Raw genomic sequence first — 22,376 nt, forward strand, 5'->3', positions numbered from 1 at the left:
GCTGTTGACCCATACTAGTGTACAATCAAACCCAGATATCAGACTGGCATCTGTCCAAGATAACGAGCTGCAAGGCAGCAGTCCAAATTGCTACACAAACATGCCACGCCAACTTTAAAAACAGGCGATGGAAAAAAAAGTGCAAAAATAATAAATAATGAAGCAATCTCGATGCTTTGCAATTTATTGGCTGCCAAGCTTGATATATCAGTGACAAAAAGCTCAGAACATAAGCGGAACATCACGTAGTTAGTTCAGCACGTTTTGAAACGAACGACAAACCAGACTTCTTGGAATTCGGAACACTGAGAATTTACAAAGACAGGGAAATGAACTACATACAGACACTTCCGTATCTTTATACGTCTATAATATGCGAGGAGCATCTATGGAAACTGAACCTTTCCACAGACACGATAAAACTTATGGACCTAGTCATTGACAACTCAAAATAGTCTGTACCCCCCAAAAAAACGTCAACCGGCAAAAAAAAATACAACTGTATCCCTTTCGACTCCTTGGCTTTGTGAAGTCAGACCTAGAATACTCTACTGACAAGAGGATTTAAAGACATCCGCTAAATAACAGGAAGAAGGAGGACTGTCACATTTTCCTTTTGGATTTAGGACAGAAATGTACCAAAAGATACTAGCAAATAAATAGTTCATCATTTTGATGAATATATACAAAGCTTAACCCATTTCTTTCCACCTTAAACACCCAGCTGCGGAGTCTCTATGTCAGGGGTTTCTGAATTGAGTCCGCAGAAGTAAAACAGAGTTGCTTCGCTGGCCTCCGCTTCAGTCAGAGGCTCCAGTCGAATGAGCTTGCTCCGGGGAGGCTCGTCTGTTTCCAGAAGGTCAGTTGGATCTTCCTGGTCCTGCTCCTGCTCCAGAAGCGATTCATTCAGGCCTGAAACCGGAGCGTCTGGTTCAGGGGTGAGTGTGGAAGAACACCCATCCAAGAAGGCCAAGAGAGGGCAGGACGTGTACTGGATCAGCTGTTTATCTGCAGTGGGGACACCACAGTTCAACACACGGGAGCAACGGGCAAAGCTGCAAGCTGAGAGTGAAATCTGCCGTTTCGATCAATGATCATTAAAGGGGAACCGCAGCCCCAATTTCCCAGACCAATTATTAAATCTCGGTAACAAAATAAATTCACTTACAGATTTCGGATTAAGCACAAAATAGTTAACTTTGTGAAATGCACAAATTGCAATGCAACCCTTCCTGCTCACTAGTCACTGTAATGACTCATGTAATGCGAAGTACGAGCAAATAAGTACAGGCTGTGCTATTTCAACCCATTAAGGTTCCACCGTGATCTGCATGCAGAGTTAACAAGTTAGATTTAATCGGCAAAACCGTCTTGAAGTTGAGAGCAATATTCCTATTAATTTAAAAGAGATGCCAATGCTGATTCTTCCTAACCCCGAAACATAAAAATAGCCTTGCAGGTCCCCTTTAAATATTTTTTTTACATGCACCATGCAAGACCAAGACAGAAGAAATCTGTGAAAGAAGATGCAGGGGGGAAACTGGATTAGATTTATTAAAAACAAAGTTTTTAGGATCTTTCCAGACTAAAACAGAGCAGTAAACGTCTAAATCCAACTGCAAAGTGCTGCATGCCTGAACAATATTGAACAGCTGCAGCTCACCATTATTACTCTCACTTGGCTTCTCTTTGGATAGCAAGCCCGCTTTCTCCTTTGAAGACTCTGTCCCCTAAGATTCACAGGTGAAACAGCAAGTCAAATTCAATTCAACAGTAATTGCATTTCTCCACTTACACTATAAAAAGAACACATTAAAATAAAGAAGGTTAGAGCTTGCTCAAGTTTAGATGCAGTTCTACATGAGAGGAAATGTATTAAGTCATTTCAAGAAATAACAATACAAAACAGCAAAACCCAGGATCACTCTAAAAAAGGAAATAAACCGTTTCTTAGTACTCTATAGAGACCAAAGTGGTACAGTACTGCAAACTACAGAAGTGTACAGATACTTAAATCGGGAGCTGAAAACCCAGTACATATTACTTTGATTCTGTGACAAAGCAAGTGACTGGGTAGAACTCACTTTAGCTGTGCTGACGCTGTGATCATTTGTGCTCACCAGGCAAACTGGATTAAAAAGCTACAGGGAAAAGGTTAAAGATCAATTAATGTGGGATTTACTTAATTCACACTCCACCTGCCACCAGTTTCCCCCATCCCCAAAAAGTGACCTACAAAATTACCACTCACTCTTTGAAATGTTTTAACTACCTCATATCTTTGTGCATTTGAAACTACTAATTTCACAATTTAATATTAATTTCTGGTTAAAGTAACTGTGCTTCCTATCCCCAGAGCTAAGATAACACTGACTTGTTAAATGTAAGTCAGACATTCAAGCACGTTACTTGTACTATTGTGAGAATGCTGACCTTCAGTAACAACGTGCCAGTTGTTATCAACTACCAGGTTCTACATCAAACATGGATAGCAGCTGTTGCATTTTAAGATGAAAGAAAGTGAAACGTAGAACAAAACACTACCACAGTGATTACTGAAATACAGCAAACAGATGTCAAAATAAATTTAGATATACATATTATTGCACCACTACATTAATAAAAAATATTAACACCTGAAACTTACATCATCTACGATTTCTGGGTCAATATTGAACTGCTTTCCACACAGCATAGCCTGAAAGTCTTCCAAACTGCAGTCAATACTGTCCAGGTAGTCCATCAGCTCAACCCTGTAGGACAATAGCAACACTTTGTTAATATGTTACAAGAAAGGCCAAGCAGCTCATTCACAGAACTTGACGTGCCAGCCACACCACTCAGTCATACAGTCTCTCAATACTAATGGAAATGGGGACGTTTTTCTTAAACGAAGGGGTATAGATACAGTCCAACAAACTGTTCAGAACTATCTTAAAGTGTGCCTCCAAAATAAAAATTACCACTGCACAGCTAAGCAAGTGTAAACAAAATTCAGAAATTAAATTATTATGATTTCTGCTTCCGGGGTTTATACTTTTATTAGAACAGGAATTTTCTGGTGAAAATTCTTAGAGGTTTAATACACATAATGCATGTCACAGGCACAGACTCTTATCAGAATACTATAACCAAATATAATTCATGTAATTCTTTCAGCTACAAAATCAAGTAAGGGTCTGAAAGACCAAACACACTTTGTCACTTAACTGCTAGATACTTTAACAAATATCAGTACTTAAATTGCTTATTAATAATGAACTTTGCTGGAATAAAGTGGGAGTCAGCAAAAACAGAAACAGTGGCACTTACTTGCCCAGAAGGTTAATGTTCTGTGAAATAGCTCCGCTTTCATTCATAATGGAGTCCATCATTGTAACTGGATCTTCCAAAGTGAGCGCCGATGGTTTATTGATCTGCAGAGCACTGCTTGTCAAAGGGGCGTTTTCAGATATGGCTTTGGCTATGTCTTGAGGCTCCACTCTTGGTGGGTCTGTAACTTCATCATCCACAAGCACTGCCCCATCACTACCAATTTTAACTTCCACAATTTCAACATCCCTATAAAAAAAAATATTAAGTCAGGTATGTACAAATGAGCAATCCTTATATTACTATTTTTGTTTACTTAGGATTGGCCTTAAGACGGAAACCAAACAAGAATCATAGTTAATATAAGTTAAAACGAGTCAATATAGGATGGAAGTCCATGATTGACGGTTAAAGTGGAATCACAACCTCTGCAAATATTAACATTAATCGAATTCAGTTAGAAAAGAGGTTCAAACTTCCTGCTTATATACTGTAACCATTTCAAGTATACTGTAAATAAAGAACAGAAATAAAGATGAACAGGAAAGAACTATGCCAATAAAAGTTTTTAAGAGGTCAGACAAACTCCATAAAAGCATGAGCCAATTAAGAAAAAAGCCTGTAAACAATACGAGTGTAGCTAAAAAAAAAACTTTACATTGGATCAGAAATTTTCGTTACTTCTTCCACGTTTTCTGGATGATCGTCAGTTACATCACAGATTATAACATCATCAGAAATATCAGAACTGTTCTTCAGACCATTCGGCACTTTCATAGATCCCTACAGGAACAAACGAACAGAATATACACACAAATAAAAATATTACACAACACGTAAAGAAATATTGTTGTACAGATGTCTTGTCTTTAATTAGTTGGAGATTTAAAACTCAAATTTATGACAAAAAATACTGAAAGCGATTACTTCTGCATATTTTGGGTACACTTTATAAAGATCATTGACCTTCTGGCAGCTTATCATGCCATTATGACAATAGCAAATACACCTACAAATACTAGTATTGCAAAGAAAAGTTAAGAGAATCCTCAATTAGGTAACAGTATGAGGTTCTTCCTTGATGTCTGAGAAAACCATTAGTTCAGTCTGAACTGCAGCTTACAAGGTGAAAAGTTAAAGTAAATGGGCTTACACTTTGCACTGATAACAGGCTCAATCTTTTCTCTCTCAAGACACTGCAGCAACGAAAGTGAAATTAACAAGAAAACGGCAATAGGCACGTACTTTATTAAAATGTCATACAGCTTGGCTCTTACACAGCTGCTGCTAACCGAAGAAGAATTAATACAGTTCATGCTGCTAGCTCCAGCATGCTATGAACCTTAAATCTAAGATTCCTAAATACGCTTAAATGAAATAACTATTACATATGTAAGCCTAATCAAAAGATTATACAAAAATAGTTTGAATGTCTGGGTCTCAAGAAACTCTTCTGTATCAAAGCGTTAGTTTCGAAACGGATCTCACAGTTGCTTACTCATTCAAGTCTCAATGATCGCAAATTCAGAGGCTTTTACAAGCCTCCTACAAATAAATGATTCTGAAAATGAAACCCAAATTCATAAATCTGAACAAAGACCAAATGCACAGCTACAAAGTATATACAAAGTATATAAAATGTTTTTCATTTTTAAGCAAGATGTTTGGCTTACAAATGAAATTTGAAGGTCTGAAAGAAATAAAAGCTAGATTTACTAATTACTGTACTTTGGAATGGTTTATAAGTTATATTCCAAATATCCAGTTTAACTTAAACTTAAATGCAATCATCTACTACAAATACCTTGCTGTGTTCGACGGATTCCTCATAAATTTGATGAAAGTATTTTGACTTGTTTCCATTGCTGTTCATCAATAAAGGTCTACAGGAAAAAAGAAAATCACAAAACATTTCAAAAGGTGTACAATAAAGGGGCCAGTTTTCTCATATTGAAACTATGTAAATTTGGAAGCACGTTCTCAATGTTAAATTTCATTTCATATTTACTGTTATGTTGACAACCTAACTTACCTTCTATTGGTTGCACAACAGTGCATATAAATGCTATGCGTCTTCCATTTTGGTTACAACAAACATCAGTGATGAAAAGGCTGGGCTTACCTTTTGCGTTTCAAGCTCACTAGACGGTTGTTCTGGGCCAATGTTATAATGAATTGGATCAACTGAAATAGAAAAGGCACATTAAATCCCTAACAGAAGTTAAATTCACAAAGTGGGACACTGATGTGATATTTAACCTCATAAGGCCAAATACAGAATGTTTTTGTCAAAATACACAATTTGCACATATATACCTAAATTCTGATATAACTGCAAATTGGATCTGGTCATCAGTACCGTTCACCCCTACTCAGTGTATTACCATGTTAATGGGGCTTCTCAGTTCATCAAAAATATAAAAGTAAAAAATTTGCTGGAGAGCAAATTAAAATTAATAGGGCTATTTTAGCAATCACACAAATATTAACATACAACACTATCCAAATTGGCACAATTATCTAGAACAATTTGTGTTTCTTTAAAGAAAGACCTAAACACTGCATAAAATTAAGTGTTCTATTTTATTTGAGAATCCACCACTCTTGAGATTGGCCTCAAAAACTAAACACCATTATTTAGGGTATAGCCTTTTATATTCTAGAGTTAATATATAAATGTTTTTTCATAGAATAAATGCAAATGCACCCGTCTTTGCACTGGTAGTTCAAAAGGCTTTAAGATAAGCTATACAGACATTTTGTCTTTCACAACTCACTTCTGTATAAGGGGTAGATTACATATAATTGGTGTCTGAAAACTAATATAAATGTAAACCAACCACAAATAAATCTGAATTAAGTTCCATTAAAGAATCAGATGCAGAATTCAAACAAGCCATCTGTAAAACTGTCACTGCTATAAAAGTTGGTTACCTTTTTAATAACTTGTTGCTGGCTGGTATGTTTCTGTCTCAAATCTGAGACTTCCCTCCACAGAGCCTCGTTCTCTCTGTAATTCAAGGACAAAAATGTTAGTTTTCCATAAACACAGATAAATCAATTTTCTTCATTTTAATAAGGTAAAGTGTACAAAAATGGTCCCCGATATATATTGGGATTAAGGACTAAAAGGACACAATTTATAATAGAACAATGCATGGCAATTTTCCCCATAATTAAGGACCGTAAAAGTAAAAGATAATTTTAAGTGTATGGTCTCCTCACATATTTGCAAACAAAAACCATATTTTAATATCTGAACTCTTGCATTACTTATGATCAGATGACTGCAAAAAGACAAATGAGAAAATCACTAGTAAATCAAATTACAGTGGTCATTCTGTTACCTTTTCAGTGTTGAGAGTCTCGAATCAAGACTTTCTTGTTTGCCATGAACACTCTGAACGTTGGACAGGATCTTAGAGAGGTCTTCGTGACGTATTTTATTTTCCTCAGGCCTGGCTGACGAAACCTACAAAAAGAAAAAAAATCACAACTTTAAGATAAAACTAAGTTAACTGAAGTTCACTCAACAATTCTAATGCTCTTCCTGCTTTACATACATTTGCTTCAATTTGCAGGTATGGATTGTGAATGACCTTTTAGAATGGTATCCATTCACAAATAAACCTCTGGTGGATTTGGCCATATCTGAGGAACACAAGAAAACTGTTAGATTACTTAGAGGGGACAAACGAAGTTTTGCCTGAAAATAATTAAAATTAAACAGGAGCTATGGGCTACATAAGCAGAACCTTAATTGGATTTTGTACTTAGCAAAGACTAAAGTTAATTACAAACAAAAGTAGGCCATTTGATTCTAAAGGTGGCATGGTGTGATATTAGAAACCTATCGTGCACATTATTTCAATTTTCTTAAAGCAGTTTTGAGCTTTGTGAGGCTATTTTCTCACATTTTAAGGCAATAAGTTCAAAGTGTAAGCCCTTGTTCTTACCTTTCTTTTGATGTTTTCTAGCAGGTCATCCTGCCCATGTTTGAAGAATGGATGCTGGAATTCAACTGGTCCATCACGTTCTTGTTTTACAATGCCAGTGTCCATGTGCATTACCTTGCGAAATCCATCTGCAAGACAGTTTGTCCTCTTTAAAAGCCCTCTGCACTGACATAAAATGCAATATTTTAGCTCTCTTTAACATAATTGATTATTTTCTGACCTATGAATCTAATTTAACATGTTTTTAACCCTGGTTCACATTTATTTCCTTTTTTTTCCCATTGCTCTCCAGAAATCTTTATTAAAATCATGTAGATATTTTTGAATTTTTAAAACCCTCCTGATATGTATGATATGCATGTATGATAGTGCAAAAAAATACTCCTCAAATCACTCACTCAATTCAAAACCCCCAACTAAAGCAAAATTAACTACATAAATAAAAGTTTAAATAATACATGTTTTGAAAATAATAGATGAATATTAAAACGGATCTTTTTCCAGAACTGTGACTTGACATCATTCCTCATATAATACAGGGTACTCAACAATCCCCATGCATCTTGATATCCTTCAGCCATATGCTTTCCCTCTTCCACAGCCTCAAGTAATGATGTCCGTATTGGTTTTCCATAACCGGACATGGGTTCTTGACTTTCACTCTGAGACAAACACTGAGGAAGCCAGGTCTCCAGATCTGCTACTTTGTTGCTCCTTCCATCCTACTTTGAAGGGGTTTCAGTTCCCCTGCTCTTTACTTTTAACAAAAAACCCACTATTTTCACTTCTGGTTTGCCTATTTCCTTTTGCTTTTATTAATTTTTCTTCCCCAACTTCCAGCATTAAGTTACTCGGTTACTGTTGTCTGGTTTACACACTCTCTCACTTTGCCATTTTCACATTTTTAAGCCCTGCCTTACAGCAGTGGGCCTGTATGCTTTCCTCAGACACTGCCGGTCATACCGTGATCTAGACTACCCTCGAGCTCGAACATCACCGAAACAGGCCGGCTCACAGGCGCCCGGGCAATTCCTAGAGGCATTGTGAGCACGAGCAAGCTGAGAATTACCCAGGTCATGTCAAACCCATGAGCCTGCTGGGGTCCAGTCATGTGCCCCCCTGGCAATGAAACTCAGAGGTGTGTCTGCGAACTGGACTAAAGGACTCAACTTGTACGCCTAGGGAGCAGGTTGTGCTCAGTGCAAGTTCCCCAAAAAGGTCAACTCTGACGGAGCTGCGTCAGCATGCGCTGCTGCAAAGGAACAAATAAAGGAGAAACATTTCAGCCTTCTTCACGACATACTGTACATAATCATGCTTTAAGCAGCGAGTTACATCGCAGCAAAGAAATCATTATGAATTAACACTTAAATGTCTACGAACCTGAAGAAGTATGGGTTGATCCTTTCTACTTTCAGCCTGGAATTACTTGTTCCTTGAGTGACCTCATGATTTGTTTACATGTACAGTGCACATACTCACAGGGAATACTTTACTTGTCTAATTCTGTGTCCCACACCTGAAGAAGGCTCCATGGCTGAAACATTGTTTTCTTTCTTTTCTTTTCAGCATGGAATAAACCTGTTACTTGTTCCTTTGCAGCCCACGCATGCTGACAGCTCCCCACCTGAACTAATTCCAGTATTGACAACCTAACGTAAGAAAAACATCTGTGACCGTGAAAAGTACTTACACATGTTGAGCTGCCTGACGAAACTAGCCATATTGTTATGCTTGAAGAATTTGGGGAGAATCTCTTTGGCAAATCGCTGTTCATCCAGCACAAGAAAGCTGTTACCTTCCTTTAAAACAAACAAGAAAGTCCATGCTTACTTTAACGAAAATCTGATCAGAAAGATGATGGATTACAAAAATCACATTGCCGTGGGGAAGCAGTTTTCATGCATCAAGTTCCCACAGAGCTTAAAAATATTTTTACACTTCATTCAAAATCAAATGCCAAAATACACCTTGAACAGCTAAACTGCAGTTTACATCAGCCCATCATAAGAAAATATCCTATGCATGTCTTGAAGTGTATTAACTACCATGATTTGACATCATGTATCCATGGCATTTTATTTCTCCGAGTTTACATTAATCTATATTCAGACTGCAGGCGCACACACTTTCCCAGAGCACGAGCAGCTGCAGTTATACTACAGCTGTTTACACCCATGGCACCGAGCAGCTTCTAGAAAATGAGACTCTCATTCTCTACGCTAGTGCCCCAAAACACACAGGTGTTTTTTTTCCCCCCCACCATGTAATTCCTTACATATAAACCTTTGATGCTCTCGTCCGCCGAAGTCCTGCAAGAGACTGGGGGGTAAAGAGGCAGGGACAGACTTCTCCAAGCTGAATTTGAGGCAATAGCAAGGGTAGGTGTTCTAGTGTGGCTTACACACCCCATCAGGAAGCTGGCTGTGGAGGGTACATTTATGGTCCAAATACTTCCAATCAAATTTAAGATGTTGCATCAAACCTCCCCACTCCCAGCATGCTATGCACTGAAATGAATAGAAATAAATCCGCTCTTTAATTCTTCGGAGGAAAGCTCAGGGAACAAGAACAGCCTGCTTGCATTCCTGTCCAACGTAGCGCTGCTCAACTCGGCAACAAACGTCATCCACTTCCCTCCTGAACGCAGACCCGCTCCTCCCCCGGCGGCTGCAGGGCGAGCTACCTCCCCGAGCCAGCGGGACCGGTACCGCCCCGGCCCGGCACCACAGAGCGCCCCCGCGCCTTCATCATGGGGCCCCCTATCTGACCTCCCGGCCAACTGCCACATTGAGCTCGGCCCTTCGCCTCGAGTGGCAAAGCAGCCGGCAGCCGGACCACGGTCGGCAGCGCTTGCTCGGAGCACGGCGCCGCGGGCCTTCGCAGAACAGCCACGTAACGCGGTCGCCCTGGAAACGGCGCGGAGGATACAGCAAGAGCCGGCCGTCCCTCGGGAAACAGCGAGAGGTCCGAGGCCGGTCCGAGGCCGGACCGAAGCCGCCTCGTTACGTTTTTTTCTTTCTTTTCGACGGCGACCAGTTTAGACCGGGCTCCCTCCAGCCTCCTGCTCCCCCGCTCAGTCTCTCTCTCTCTCTGTCAGGCTGCCCAGACGGACGCGGGCCCGGACTCACCTGGCTCCAGCAGATGAACTCGTTCGTGTCCGGGTCCTCGACCAGGGTCCACAGCTTGGTGAGGAAGGCGGGGACGCTGGAGTTCTGCTTCATGGTGCGGGCGGACGAGGGGAGCGCAGCGCTGCTTCCGAGCAGAGGGCTCAAGCGAGTACTCCGGGCCCGCAGCGGAGGCGGGGGGGAGAAAACCCCGAGCGCAGCTTCCGGCCCGAACCGCGGCTGCCGATTGGTGCCCCGGCTACCTTACGTAAGGCTCCTCACGTGTAACAACAATGCGCTCTGCGCGGCCGGCCAGCACAGCCAATGGCGCGGCGCGTTTGTGAGCCTCACGTGTCGGAGGGAGGGGGCCTGCCCCGCGGCCGCTTGCTGATTGGCTAAAGAAGGCAGGTGGTGTTGATGACGCAGGCGGTGGCAGGCTCGCCTGCTGTGTGTGCAGAGTGCTGCTGCATTGTGGGTCATAGCGCTGCTGAGACAGCCGGGTAGTATTTCTCCTGCCTTGGTGGGACTGACTGCTTCCTCACACAGACCTCAGCGTCTAGTGAAGGCGGACTCCGGCTAGCGGGGTTTTGTTTTTAATGTGGCAAACGCCTCAGACCGTGGTGATTTAAAGTACGGGTGGGGTGCATCAATGTAAATTACACAGCTATGGAAGTTAAGAAAGGTAATCGTGATTAAATGAATACTGTCCTTGCAATGAAAATATTACATGTGTAAGGCATATCACACCTGAAGAAGGCTCCGCAGACGAAACGTCGTATGTCTTTGCTATTTCTTTTAGCATGGAATTAACCTTTACCTGTTCAAATGTATAACTACTGTAGACTACTTATTTTGTAATACATCAAAATGTCTAGACCGTTTCGAAAGCGAGCAGTAATGCAGTAGCATGTTTAGGGACTACAGAAAAACGTAGTTTCTAATGCAGACCAAGCGTTTAGAAAACAATCCCAATTATGATGACTTTTTCTGGTGAGAAGTTGATTTTATTTTTATACTTCACCGAAAACAGCATAGGTGGGTCTGAGGTGATGCTACAAGGCTTTGTGATTCAGTTTGACAGTTAAATGTTTTATTCAGACTTTAGTGTCTTTCCATCTGAAGAGCCTAAAGCATTGATGCAGATTTATGAAGAGGCTCACAAGTCGAGCGTAAGTGTAATAGTAACCACTTCCCATAAAACCTAAAATCCCCGCAAATGTCTCAGAGGTAAGAGTGTGAGATGACTGATGCCTGTCAGCACTATATCCAATATCACACCGGTGGAACTTGTGGACTTCAGGTCACCTGCAACGATAACAGAGGAAGTTAAACAGCATTGTGTCGACATTGGTCTTAGGACCTTAATGAGGTGAAGTATTCATGCCCAACACCCCCAATGTTAGAAAATATGGTGTTATGGATGTAAGATACCTTTCTCTTTTTAGTACACATGAAAAATATTGATAACTCACAAACATTTCCATGTAATGCATTGCTTTGAAACTGTGTTTTAACAACGATCTGCAGCATAGGCCGATTCCGCAGACATTTTCTGTCACTTATTGTCTATGACTTACAGTCTCCGGAGTTGAGGCAGTATTATGCTAACTGTGGTTTTATGGAAATAGAAAATTCTAGGCTACAGTATATGAGTGGTATGGGATACCAAAGTAATTCTGGAAAGCTTCAAAAGATTGTAATATTTAGAAAATAAAATATAGGAAATTAACTTGTAGAATGAACACATATACAATCTCATATGGAAGATGAGCCAGATGTAAATCAATTTGTTTGTTAATAGTTGTCTAGAGTAACGACTGCATTTTCAGAAGGGATTTAATAGTTTTGTGTTCTACAAATATAGAAATGTGTATCTTAACAGTGGGAATCCAAAATGCACGTTTGGACTTTGTGAGCTGCACCAGAAGGCCCTGGTGCACTGATACCAACTACACATCCTGCCAGTACTATAGCATGCGAAAAGAGAAGTGGTGGTTATTGGAGACTTCATTCTCAGGAGCACTGCAGCTGGGATATACTGTGCAGCAGGAACACCGAGCAAAGGCAGGTGAGCTTGCAGCTGTTGTTGTCAGTGTTTGGATTGTCGGGATCGGTACCAACAGCACACTTTCCGTTCACAGCCAATTCAAACACCTGCTGTCGGAAACAGACTGAAGAACTGAAGTCTGACTTGGACATAAGTGTTGTTCCTGATACCTGTAAGGGTGTGGAAGAAGAATCAGAAACAAGGCAAGAAGATCCTAAGAGATACTGTGGTCAACGTGGGGTTACAAAAGGTAGATCTTCCTTAAGTACTTTGTTGGAGTACTTGAGAGAAGCAGCAACAATAATGGACACATACATACTGTAGCATACTGTCTGATGTTGCATACCACATTCCAGGTTTCTTTTGGCTTCCAATAAAGCTGACTATAAAAGATTACTTCTGGAATTGCAGGGAGTAAACATTCAAAGTAATGTATGTGTTTGGACTGAGTGTGTATATATTTGCATTTTAATAAAATATTATATATATATATTTCTCTGTGCCGGAACACACAGTATAACAGATTAAATATCAAATGTACAGAAAACAGTGTTTGAGAGAATACTTGAGTTGAGGTGATGGATCGCCATACTGGGTCACTGGTTTGAAATTTCAGCTCCAGAGGGAAGAGACGTACTGGTCCACAAACAACACTTACAAACACTTCAAAACAACAGCAAGAGGTTTCTCATTCCAGTGCTGGCCAGGTTCAGCCTTGCCGAGCTTCTGAGATGTGACAAGAGCAGGCTGCGTTGGTGGTAATGCTTTAAATTTAATGTTTAAGAGAGACCAAAGATCACAGGCGTTTTTTTCATAGATAAGAATAATAATAAAAAACTTAATTTTATATAGCGCTTTTAAAAGTGGCTTCTCAAAGCGCTTTACAGGATGACAACAACAATAAATAAGAAGAATACACAAGATAAAACACAATTCCAATATATAGAGGAGATCGTAGATGGTGGTACTAAGAAAAGCAGAGGGGTGAAGAGTGGAACCAGTTAAGTAAAGGAAGTTAAGTAAAGATCACCTTTGCCTTAAACAGATAGTGCAGGACAGTATCAGCCAGTCCACCAGAGAAACCTGAAATGAATTGGCCGAGCTCAAGGACGCAGAGGAGTCTCAGGACAGATTAACTACTCGAAGTCTGCCTTGTAGAGTTCTGCGGGAAACCAAAGGCACGGCACGTTGAAGGACCTTCAAGAGAAGTGAGCAGCAGGAAGAGAAAATAACCAAATCTCCGAAGCACCTGGAAAGAGCCAAGCTAGGAACAGATGCAGAGGGAGGATCTGGGGTTGGTCAGGCAGTGTATGAAGGAGAAGGAACTGATTCTGTCCCAAGAAACCCATGAGGTGAGGGAGAAGGAGGTGCATGTATCCTACTAATCCAGGTGCGAGGGAGAATATCACCACAATAATTGCACCTGCCCCTGCTTCTTTTTTTAGACAATTGTCTCATCAGTGGGTATTAGTTGTGTCTTGAGTAACAATCAGATCAGTTCTGTTGAGTGTGTGATTGTCATCTCTTGTTTCCTCTAGTAGATTTGATAGAATACGATCAGACCCTGGAGATCTTTAATGCTTCTGGTACCAGTAGCTTAACTGCCTCTGAAAGTTTCTTACTGTTGTCTCTGTGACACTTCATCCTTAACTTTTCACAAGGAATTTTGGGTGTTGAAAAAAAAAACTCCAATATAATAGTCTTTTACTTCTCTCAGCCTTTCTGCTTTCTTCAGTTCATTGTGCCTTTTCCTTATTTTGATCATGTTCTTTTTTTCAGGGTAGTTGATGTTATCCAGTAGCTTCATCAACATGGCGGGATTGTTAGTCTAAAACGCCTTTATTTAAAGAAATGTATCTTCTTGGTTTTAAATGCATTTGAATGTGCTTTCCACTGGTATCCACTGGTTTGTGGATGGAAGATACTTTTCTCTTTTTAGTACACATGAAAAATATTGATAACACAAACATTTCCATGTAACTCATTGCTTTGAAACTATGTTTTAACAAAGATGTGTAGCATAGGCCGATTCCACAGACATTTTCTGTCACTTATTGTCTATGGCTTACAGTCTCCGGTTTTAAATGCATTTGAATGTGGTTTCCACTGGTATCCACTGTTTTCTGGTGCAGTGATTCTGATGAAGGCGGTAGACTTGTATTTGTCTGCCTATAGATATTTTAAATACTTTAATCAGGTCCCCTCATTGTTCTCTCTGTACACAGAGATTTTGTTCTTTTGGTCTTTCATTGCAAGTCTTTTCTTCAAGCCCGTAAATTTCTTTTGTTGCGTCTTGTCTCGATTGATGTCAGAGCAGACATATTTTCTATAATATGAAAACTTTTTGCCAAATTATTTCAGTGCCTTTAAGTATATTTGCAAATATTCTGTTTGCCTTTTATGTATTTTCCTATATGGTCTAAAATATAAATGATGTGTCAATATAAACACCAAAAACTCTGTTTTCTTTTTATAAGTAGCTTCTTCAGTGAAATGCAGAACACAGTCTGCAACTGTGTGAAAGTGTTCTTAAAACCGAGGATACCCTGGAACTATCTGCCCACCTTGCTGTTACTTACTTACTCACTCCGATAGCTGTATGTACCCAAGCTCAGCTTGTTTCAGAAAGCAGCTGGATGGAATCCTTGGATGAATTAGCCACTAGTAATCAAGTGTAATGGTCTGAGTGGCCTTCTCTTGCTTGTAGCCTTTCCTATGTTCCTACATGCTTAAAAACTGTAGTGGGTGCAAAGCCTTAAAAACATTCCATGACTTCTATAATAAATAGTTTCACTCCGTGTTGTACAGTATGTTCTTTTCCTTCCCTGTGCCCCTGAGCAAGGCCCTTAACCCCAACTGCTCCAAGGGCACCGTATAAATGGCTGACCCTGCGCTCTGACCCCAAGCTTCTCTCTCCCTGTCTGTGTGTCTCATGGAGAGCAAGCTGGGGTATGCAGAAAGACAAATTCCTAATACAAGAAATTGTATATGGCTAATAAAGTGATCTTATTCCCCTGTTTATTCCCTTGTTGCCCATGTTTCTGCATGTGTAGTGTTTTGATGTGGGCTCCAGGGGGCACCAGAGCTCAAGAATACTGTCGGCTCATGAGCCCGAGATCCCTGGCATGCACTGATCATGGAGTACTCTCCGCAAAGGCCAAAGAAAGCGTCTGACTGGAGGGACCCCCAGTGGGCTGATGGGAGTTTGGTGAATCAGAATCGCTGCCCTAGTTCAGGACATAAGTAGAGACGGGCTTCTCATCCTTGAGAAATCCAGCTACGGCAGGGATGGAGTGCTTGGTTTTTGTTCAGGATTTGCAGGGAACTTTCACATGTGAAATCTTATGTTCAGTCTGTATGGGATGTTGCCAAACTCCAAACTCTTTAACATTTTAAGTTTCCATGATCAGTGTACATCTGTGCAGCCTTTTCCATCTACACATGAAATATATTTAAATAGGAACAAGTAAAGGTTTATTCCATGCTGAAAAGAGAAGAAAAGAATGTTTGCTTGTTCCTTTGCAGCCTACGCATGCTGACGCAGCTACTGCACCTACAGTACCTGAACTACATTTAAATATAGTATTTAAATATGGCACACAGAAATTGGTAATTAACTCTGACAGCAGGTGTGTAGTTATGTAAGCAAATATAACTTTAGGGCACAGTTATTTTCAACATGAACTTAATATTCCACTCATATTTCTTACTTATTAGGTGAAGTGTAGCAGCCAATTGAAAATCTCCAACTGGGGCAGCACCCGTGTCTGATAGACGAGAGGTGTCTGTGCAAAACATTTTGGGTTGAGAGGCCATCCTGTTAAATAGGCAAGGTTTTTGTTTCCTGATCCTGCGAAATCATCATGTTTCAGAGTGAAAGGCAGACACCCGTGGAATACGGTTCTGGGATTTTCTCGTAGGTCTGGTGTTCTGAGGGCAGTTTCTGGCTTGTGGTCAGCACCCTGTCAGTACAGCATGAAGGACAGACCCTGTCAATTAAAACAGAGCACATATTTTAAGGATTTGGTATTGCAGTCAGCCTTGTTGCTGTATAAGCTATAGTCTAAGGAAATATGAGGAACTTTCTCAGGTTTTGAAGTCTGTGTTAAGACTGCATGGCCAGATAAAAACACAGAAAACAGTTTCAGTTGCAAAAACATTCACCATCTCTAAACAGCCGAACCTGTTATAAGCCTGTAACACCTCCCGGTCCCAGTAACTCCCAGTAACTCTTACTCCAGTACAGAGTCACAGTGAATCAGAGCCTAATGCAAAAGACAATGGACACAAGGCAGGAAACACCCTGGATGGGACTCCTGTAAACCTGTAACACCAAACCTAATAAGGTATACTGTACACAGACCTTTATACAGCAACTACAAGAGATTGAGCTGTTAGCTCACTATCTTCATAAGCAATTGAGCAGTTAGCACACTAATGTCTTAAGTAATTCTGCACTTAGCACACCAACCTTATAAGCAATTGAGTAGTTAGCTCACCATGTTCATAAGCAATTAAGCAGTTAGCTCACCATCATCATAAGCAATTGAACATTTAGCACACCAGCTTGTCTGCCTCTAGAATAACAATAACCAGCTTTCAGCAGCAAAGACACCCAACTGCCAGCAAGTACAGGAAAACACCTGTATCAGGGATATGGAATTTACACCTGTCGCTCCAGTCCTGTGGCATTGAAAGACACACAGAATCACACATCACAGAAATCTTTGCTTTAAAACTATAGAACGTGCAGTTCCTCTGTTTTCCGAATGTTCCACATTACAAAAATGTATAGTTAATATTTTTAACATTTTCAATGTACTGTAAGCTTTTTCTAAAAATGAAAAAAGTAGATGAAGGAAATAGAAATCATTTGATCATCACTGTAATTGTTTTCTGTTAACAAAAATAAAAAATGTATTATATACCAGCAGGAAAAATCCTTTGAGTGAATGCTTTTTAGCCTATTTTTTATCCTTCCAGTTAGTACTGTGTATCGTTACATCAGAATGCCCTGCCTGCACTTCTCTCCAACAACACTAGATGTCAGACACGTATTATGTGTAAATGAGTCTGGGGTTACTACTGTGTTCATGTACTTGCAGCGTTTTATAAGTTTCAGAATAATAAAATATTGCAATATCTTAAAATTCTTCAACGAATGCAGTATATTCGAAGACGTCTATGCCAAATACTACAGCCTATTTTGTACTTATAAATGAATTTTAAAAATATAATTCTCGGGAAGGCGGAATGGACTCTGAAAGTATAGGACTAGTTACATCAACTTATCTTTTCTCATTTAACCCATTTATAAGATTTATATAAAATCAGCATTGTATTTGCACTATTTGTTAACAGGGTCAAAAGAAAATGATTTCTTATATGGTATGCATTGATTTGTAAACTCCAATCAACATTTATTCCCTTATTGATTCATGTGAATCTTCATCTGTAGCTATGACATCAATGTGAACTGTTTTGCAAGCAAGGAACACTTTTCCTGTAGTTCTTAGTCTGGTTATTGTATTCAGAGCACAATCAGATGAGCCATTCCAATAAGATTATAGATGTTGTTCAGAATATCCATATACTGCAAACATCCTAGGTGTTAAACTCTCTGATTTATTAGCAAAATTCCACTGTTTTAACTTTGGAAAGCAATCTTGGTAGGATGAGATGACAAAAGATTGTTTAGTCAGTGGTGCAAACTGCCAGATTTTTACTTATTTTTCTGCAGATGTTCCTGTTATGGATAAATTCCCAGAACTTCAGGATTTACTAATGTAATTTAAATTACTAATGTAATTTCGCATTAAAGTCCAGATCTTCCCTACAGTATCTTGTCCAAATATGTGATGCACATTTTACTTGTGGCCTAAAGGTAATTCAAGGATACGGGAAGCTTTAAAAAAATATTTTAATACTGATTCATGGGTACAGTACCAAATGTGCAAGGCTTTATCCATTCCAACTTTTTTAGATTGTCCGTGTTACATATCATATGAATAATGTTGTTTTTGAATTGAATAATATTAATAAAGTCTTTTTTCTTAGATGTGGCATTTTTGACAGATCTTGATACTGCAGTTTGACACTGCTTAATAAATGGGAAGCATTCTGGTCTTGCTTTGCAAATGCAATGAGCCATGTCTGCTTGTCCTGGTTTCACAAATAGAATATCCAAAGACAAAGGTAATAATTCTGTTGTGGAGGTTTAATAATATAAATAAGGAACGTTTTATTTACGTATTTCAGATACATATTCCTCTTGTTTGTTGTTATCGTTATGTTTACTATCCTGTTCATTGCATGTGCAGCACATGCTCAGTTCAGTTCCTTTTCAATTTCAACTCGAAATCACGGCTCCTAAAAAAATCTTCAAACATTTTAAAGCTGGAGCTAAGTTTCTAAAGATGTAAAGCTTAAGAAAATGAACAAAACATAAAGTATAAGAATAAATAAGAGTTGGTACCAGAATAACTAAATGAATGTGCATGGAGACTTCACAGTAATAAAATTGTTAATGCTGTATGTGATGTGTACAAAATGTTAAGAGTACATTTATTGCACTTCCTTTATCTTTAAAACATTTCTTTATAGCTCTTATGGTTTCATTACTTAACTAATAGGTACAAGTTCACGTTATCATGTTTGGCTCATAGTCTGTGGTCTCTCAGGTAAGCTACTTGTATATACAGTAGATCCAGAGCAGGTAATTTATATAACTTGAGCAGCTACTATCTGAACATTTCCACAAAAGACCAAAGAAAAAACTAAAATAAATTTAATTTTGAAAGGTGAGGACAAAGGCACCAAAGCCAACAATTAAAAGTTTGTTTGATGCTGAAAAACAGAAAGAAGAAATGTTCAGCTGTTGAGCCTTTTTCAGTTGTGAGCCTGACATCTGAAGAAGGAATTTGACTTGGTTGGCTACAAAGGAACGTATTTGCTTCTCTGCAGCCAAGAGATGCTGATGCAGCTCCCAGCTAGAACCAGAAAAGGGCAAAATGACACCGCATCCAACACAAATAGAGTGCTGTATGTGAAAAACAACCCTTCTCAATACTCTGGTTTCAACATCCCATCCATGCAGCTAAATGTGTAACAGGTCTGATATTTCCCACTTTTGCACACAAATAGACTAAAAATATGAACTTCTAACTATGATAACTTCTAACTAGAGGATTGTCATCTGTCTGAAATGATTTTATGCTGTGGTTGTGGTTGCTGTTGTCTTATGGGCAGATTAGTCAGTGATAGTGATATTAATATCACTGACTAATCTGCCCATAAGACAACAGTGGTTGGTGGGTGTTTATGTGTATGTGGGGCATGGGGCAGGTTAGTGGTAATTGAAAACATTCAACAATCATTTAGACAACAAATCAAATACATATCAAATTATGTGCACCATTAGTGCATATACAGTAAGTCAACCTCACATTCGCCTGCCTGAACACGCATCCCTGTGCTGTAGAAATTCTAGAAGCGCGCATATGTGGGGAGAGAGCATGTTTCCCATTTTTATAATGCTTAGTAAAGCAGTGGTCATTTGGGGAGGAAGTATTTGCTCTTTCTGTGTGAAGGGTCCTGCTGTACAGTATAAAAGAGACACCAGAGTCCTTATTAAATGTCATTTGCCAGTCAGGTAGGAAAGCATGTATGTCCACTTCTGGTCTAAGAGATTCCTGACATAGACTGCTCATTGTCTAATTGTCATGGTCACTGTCAGTGTACAGTACGTACTGTATATAAACCACAGAGGAAGTGTGGGTGATTTTCACACTGAAAAGTACAGAGAAAGAAGAAATGTTTCGTCTGTTTCTGAGCCTACTTCAGGCATGAGGGAGAGAGAAAAGGAGCAGAGGTATGAAGCAAATCAGCACAAAGAGCAGAGCAGAACAGTGAAAGGGTTCAACTGAATGGGAATCTGGAAGCAAGCATGAAAAGGTAAGATCTGTAAATGAAGGGAAAGGTTGACGGATGGAAGAAAGTGTGATCCAAGTTTAAGGATAATCTTGGTTTCTGTTTTCTGAGTAGGAGTCCCATAATCCTTATAAAAAACACAGATAGGAACATTGTAATCATGCCCAAAGAGGTACAACAAGGAACTGTCACCTGGCAGAGCTCTTTGATCCCCACTGCCCTGATTTTGTCCCTAAAATGGTCGACTGGTCATCTTTTTTTTTGCCAAAGTACTGTACATGACAGGACATTTTGCCAAAAGATACAGTAAATGAGGTTGTGGGATACACATGATCTCTGTGAGTGAGTTTGACATGTTCTGAGGGACCATGTAAATACTCATTGCTGGATAGGTATAATTCCTTATACTTATATAGTGTTTTTCTGGACACTCCACTCACAGCGCTGTACAGGTAATAGGGATCCCCTCCACCACCACCAGTGTGCAGCCCCACCTGGATGATGCTCCAGTCCCCTCACACACCAGCTCTCAGTGGGGAGGAGAGCAGAGTGATGAAGCCAGTTCATAGATGGGGGTTATTAGGAGGCCATGATTGGTAAATGCCAATGGGAAATTTGGCCAGGACATCGGGGTTACACCCCTACTTTTTTTGAGAAACACCCTTTTTAATTACCACAGGTCCTCAGTTTTATGTCTCATCCGAAGTACAGCGCCTTTTTACAGTGTAGTGTCCCTGTCACTATACTGGGGCATTAGGACCCCCGTAGAGCACAGGGTGAGCACCCCCTACTGACCCCACTAACACCTCTACCAGCAGCAGCCTTAGTGTTTCCCAGGAGTCTCCAATCCAGGTACTGGCCAGGCTCACACTGCTGCGCTGCAGTGGGCGGCCAGGTGTGAGCTGAAGGTTGGGTCATTAGTCACATGAGATAAGAGAAAAGTGCTGGGGGTAAAGGGGATAAGCCGGAAGTGTCTGGAGAATGACATCAGGGAAAGCACAGCAAGGTAGGTCAGGATGACAGACAGGTGATCCGGTGCATGGGGGGAGTGCAGGCAAACGAGTCCATAGGAAGGACTTGTACTGCTGTCATAATTGTACATAAACCTATTACTTGTTCCTTTGCAGCCTACTCATGCTGATGCAACTACCCGACTGAACTACTTGTACTGTTTTGTCAATGTCACCAGTTCAATTTGGGGTGCCACAGGGATCAGTGCTGGGACCAATATTGTTCTCTCTCTATATTCTGTCGCTAGGTAGGATAATACAAAACATTCATTCATATGTTGATGACACTCAAATATAAATTTCATTTACACCTAATGACAACTCTTCTATTATCACCTTAGTTAATTGCATTAATGAAGTAAAGACTTGGATGTGTGAAACTTTTTGTCATTCAGCTCTGATAAAACTGAGGTTCTGTTGTTTGGAGGCAACAATACGGATAGGACTACTATAACCATAGCACCTAACTCAGCATTTAACCTAGGCGTCATATTAGACACAAGGCTCCCATTTAACTCTCATGTTAAAACAGCATCTAAAACATGTTTCCTACAGTTAAGAAATATTGCAAATCTAAGGCAGTTTCTCTCCACTCAAGACACAGAGAAATTAATACATGCTCTTGTATACAGAAGGTTAGTCTACTGCAATGCCCTACTATCAGGGAGCACCCATCACTCTTTCAACACCTTATAGCAAATTCAGAATGCAGCAGCTAGAATTGTTACTAGGAGCAGAAAGTACAACCATATAACCCCCATACTTATCTCTCTTCATTGGCTTCCTGTCAGGTACAGGACGGACTTCAAAATCCTTCTACTTACTTACAAGGCTCTCCGAGGTCAGGCACCTGTCTATCTAATGGACCTTATTAATGTATATCATCCAAGTCGCTCGCTTGGATTACAGAACGCAGGTCTTCTTCGTATTCCACGCATTCATACAAAAACAGTTGGCTGTAAAGCCTTTAGTTACAGGGCCCCTAGCTTATGGAACAGTCTCCCACCCCATATTT

General features: G+C 39.9%; 1 protein-coding gene and 1 long non-coding RNA gene across 4 annotated transcripts; one reads left to right on the plus strand and one right to left on the minus strand.

The window, feature by feature from the left end:
- Nucleotides 1–168: 168 nt before the first annotated feature.
- On the minus strand, nucleotides 169–10,679 carry hsf2 (heat shock transcription factor 2). 3 transcript variants are annotated; one of them, XM_088627000.1, is made up of 13 exons: nucleotides 10,400–10,679; nucleotides 8,962–9,070; nucleotides 7,269–7,396; nucleotides 6,660–6,784; nucleotides 6,247–6,322; nucleotides 5,435–5,496; nucleotides 5,117–5,195; nucleotides 3,971–4,095; nucleotides 3,313–3,561; nucleotides 2,648–2,753; nucleotides 2,085–2,141; nucleotides 1,664–1,730; nucleotides 169–1,008 (listed from the first exon to the last, which is right to left on the minus strand). In XM_088627000.1, the coding sequence occupies exons 1-13, from the start codon at nucleotides 10,490–10,492 to the stop codon at nucleotides 713–715; spliced, it is 1,572 nt and encodes a 523-aa protein (XP_088483126.1). In that variant the 5' UTR covers nucleotides 10,493–10,679; the 3' UTR covers nucleotides 169–712. The 3 variants fall into 3 exon arrangements, with proteins under 3 accessions (XP_088483126.1, XP_088483129.1, XP_088483128.1); XM_088627003.1 differs by lacking the exon at nucleotides 10,400–10,679 and adding an exon at nucleotides 9,547–9,883; XM_088627002.1 differs by lacking the exon at nucleotides 2,085–2,141 and having other exon boundaries at nucleotides 10,400–10,673.
- Nucleotides 10,680–10,766: 87 nt separating this feature from the next.
- Nucleotides 10,767–15,218, plus strand: LOC148675609 (uncharacterized). Its single transcript, XR_015935550.1, has 3 exons — nucleotides 10,767–12,672; nucleotides 13,581–13,774; nucleotides 14,202–15,218. It is a non-coding gene; the product is annotated as an uncharacterized LOC148675609 (long non-coding RNA).
- Nucleotides 15,219–22,376: the final 7,158 nt, after the last annotated feature.

The sequence above is a fragment of the Lepisosteus platostomus genome, chromosome 3 (genome assembly GCF_059453375.1).
Source record: "Lepisosteus platostomus isolate fLepPlt1 chromosome 3, fLepPlt1.hap1, whole genome shotgun sequence".
NCBI classification, from domain to species: domain Eukaryota; kingdom Metazoa; phylum Chordata; class Actinopteri; order Semionotiformes; family Lepisosteidae; genus Lepisosteus; species Lepisosteus platostomus.

Bases quoted from the DNA above. Each gene is read 5' to 3' on its own strand.
- hsf2 (XM_088627003.1), bottom strand. From the start codon at position 9,681: ATGGGGTGTGTAAGCCACACTAGAACACCTACCCTTGCTATTGCCTCA. The intron at 6,785-7,268 runs GTAAGAACAAGG...TTCTTTTTGTAG, and splicing joins TAGAAAACATCAAAAGAAAG to GTTTCGTCAGCCAGGCCTGA. The intron at 4,096-5,116 runs GTATTTGTAGTA...TTGTTCCTGTAG, and splicing joins AATCCGTCGAACACAGCAAG to GGATCTATGAAAGTGCCGAA.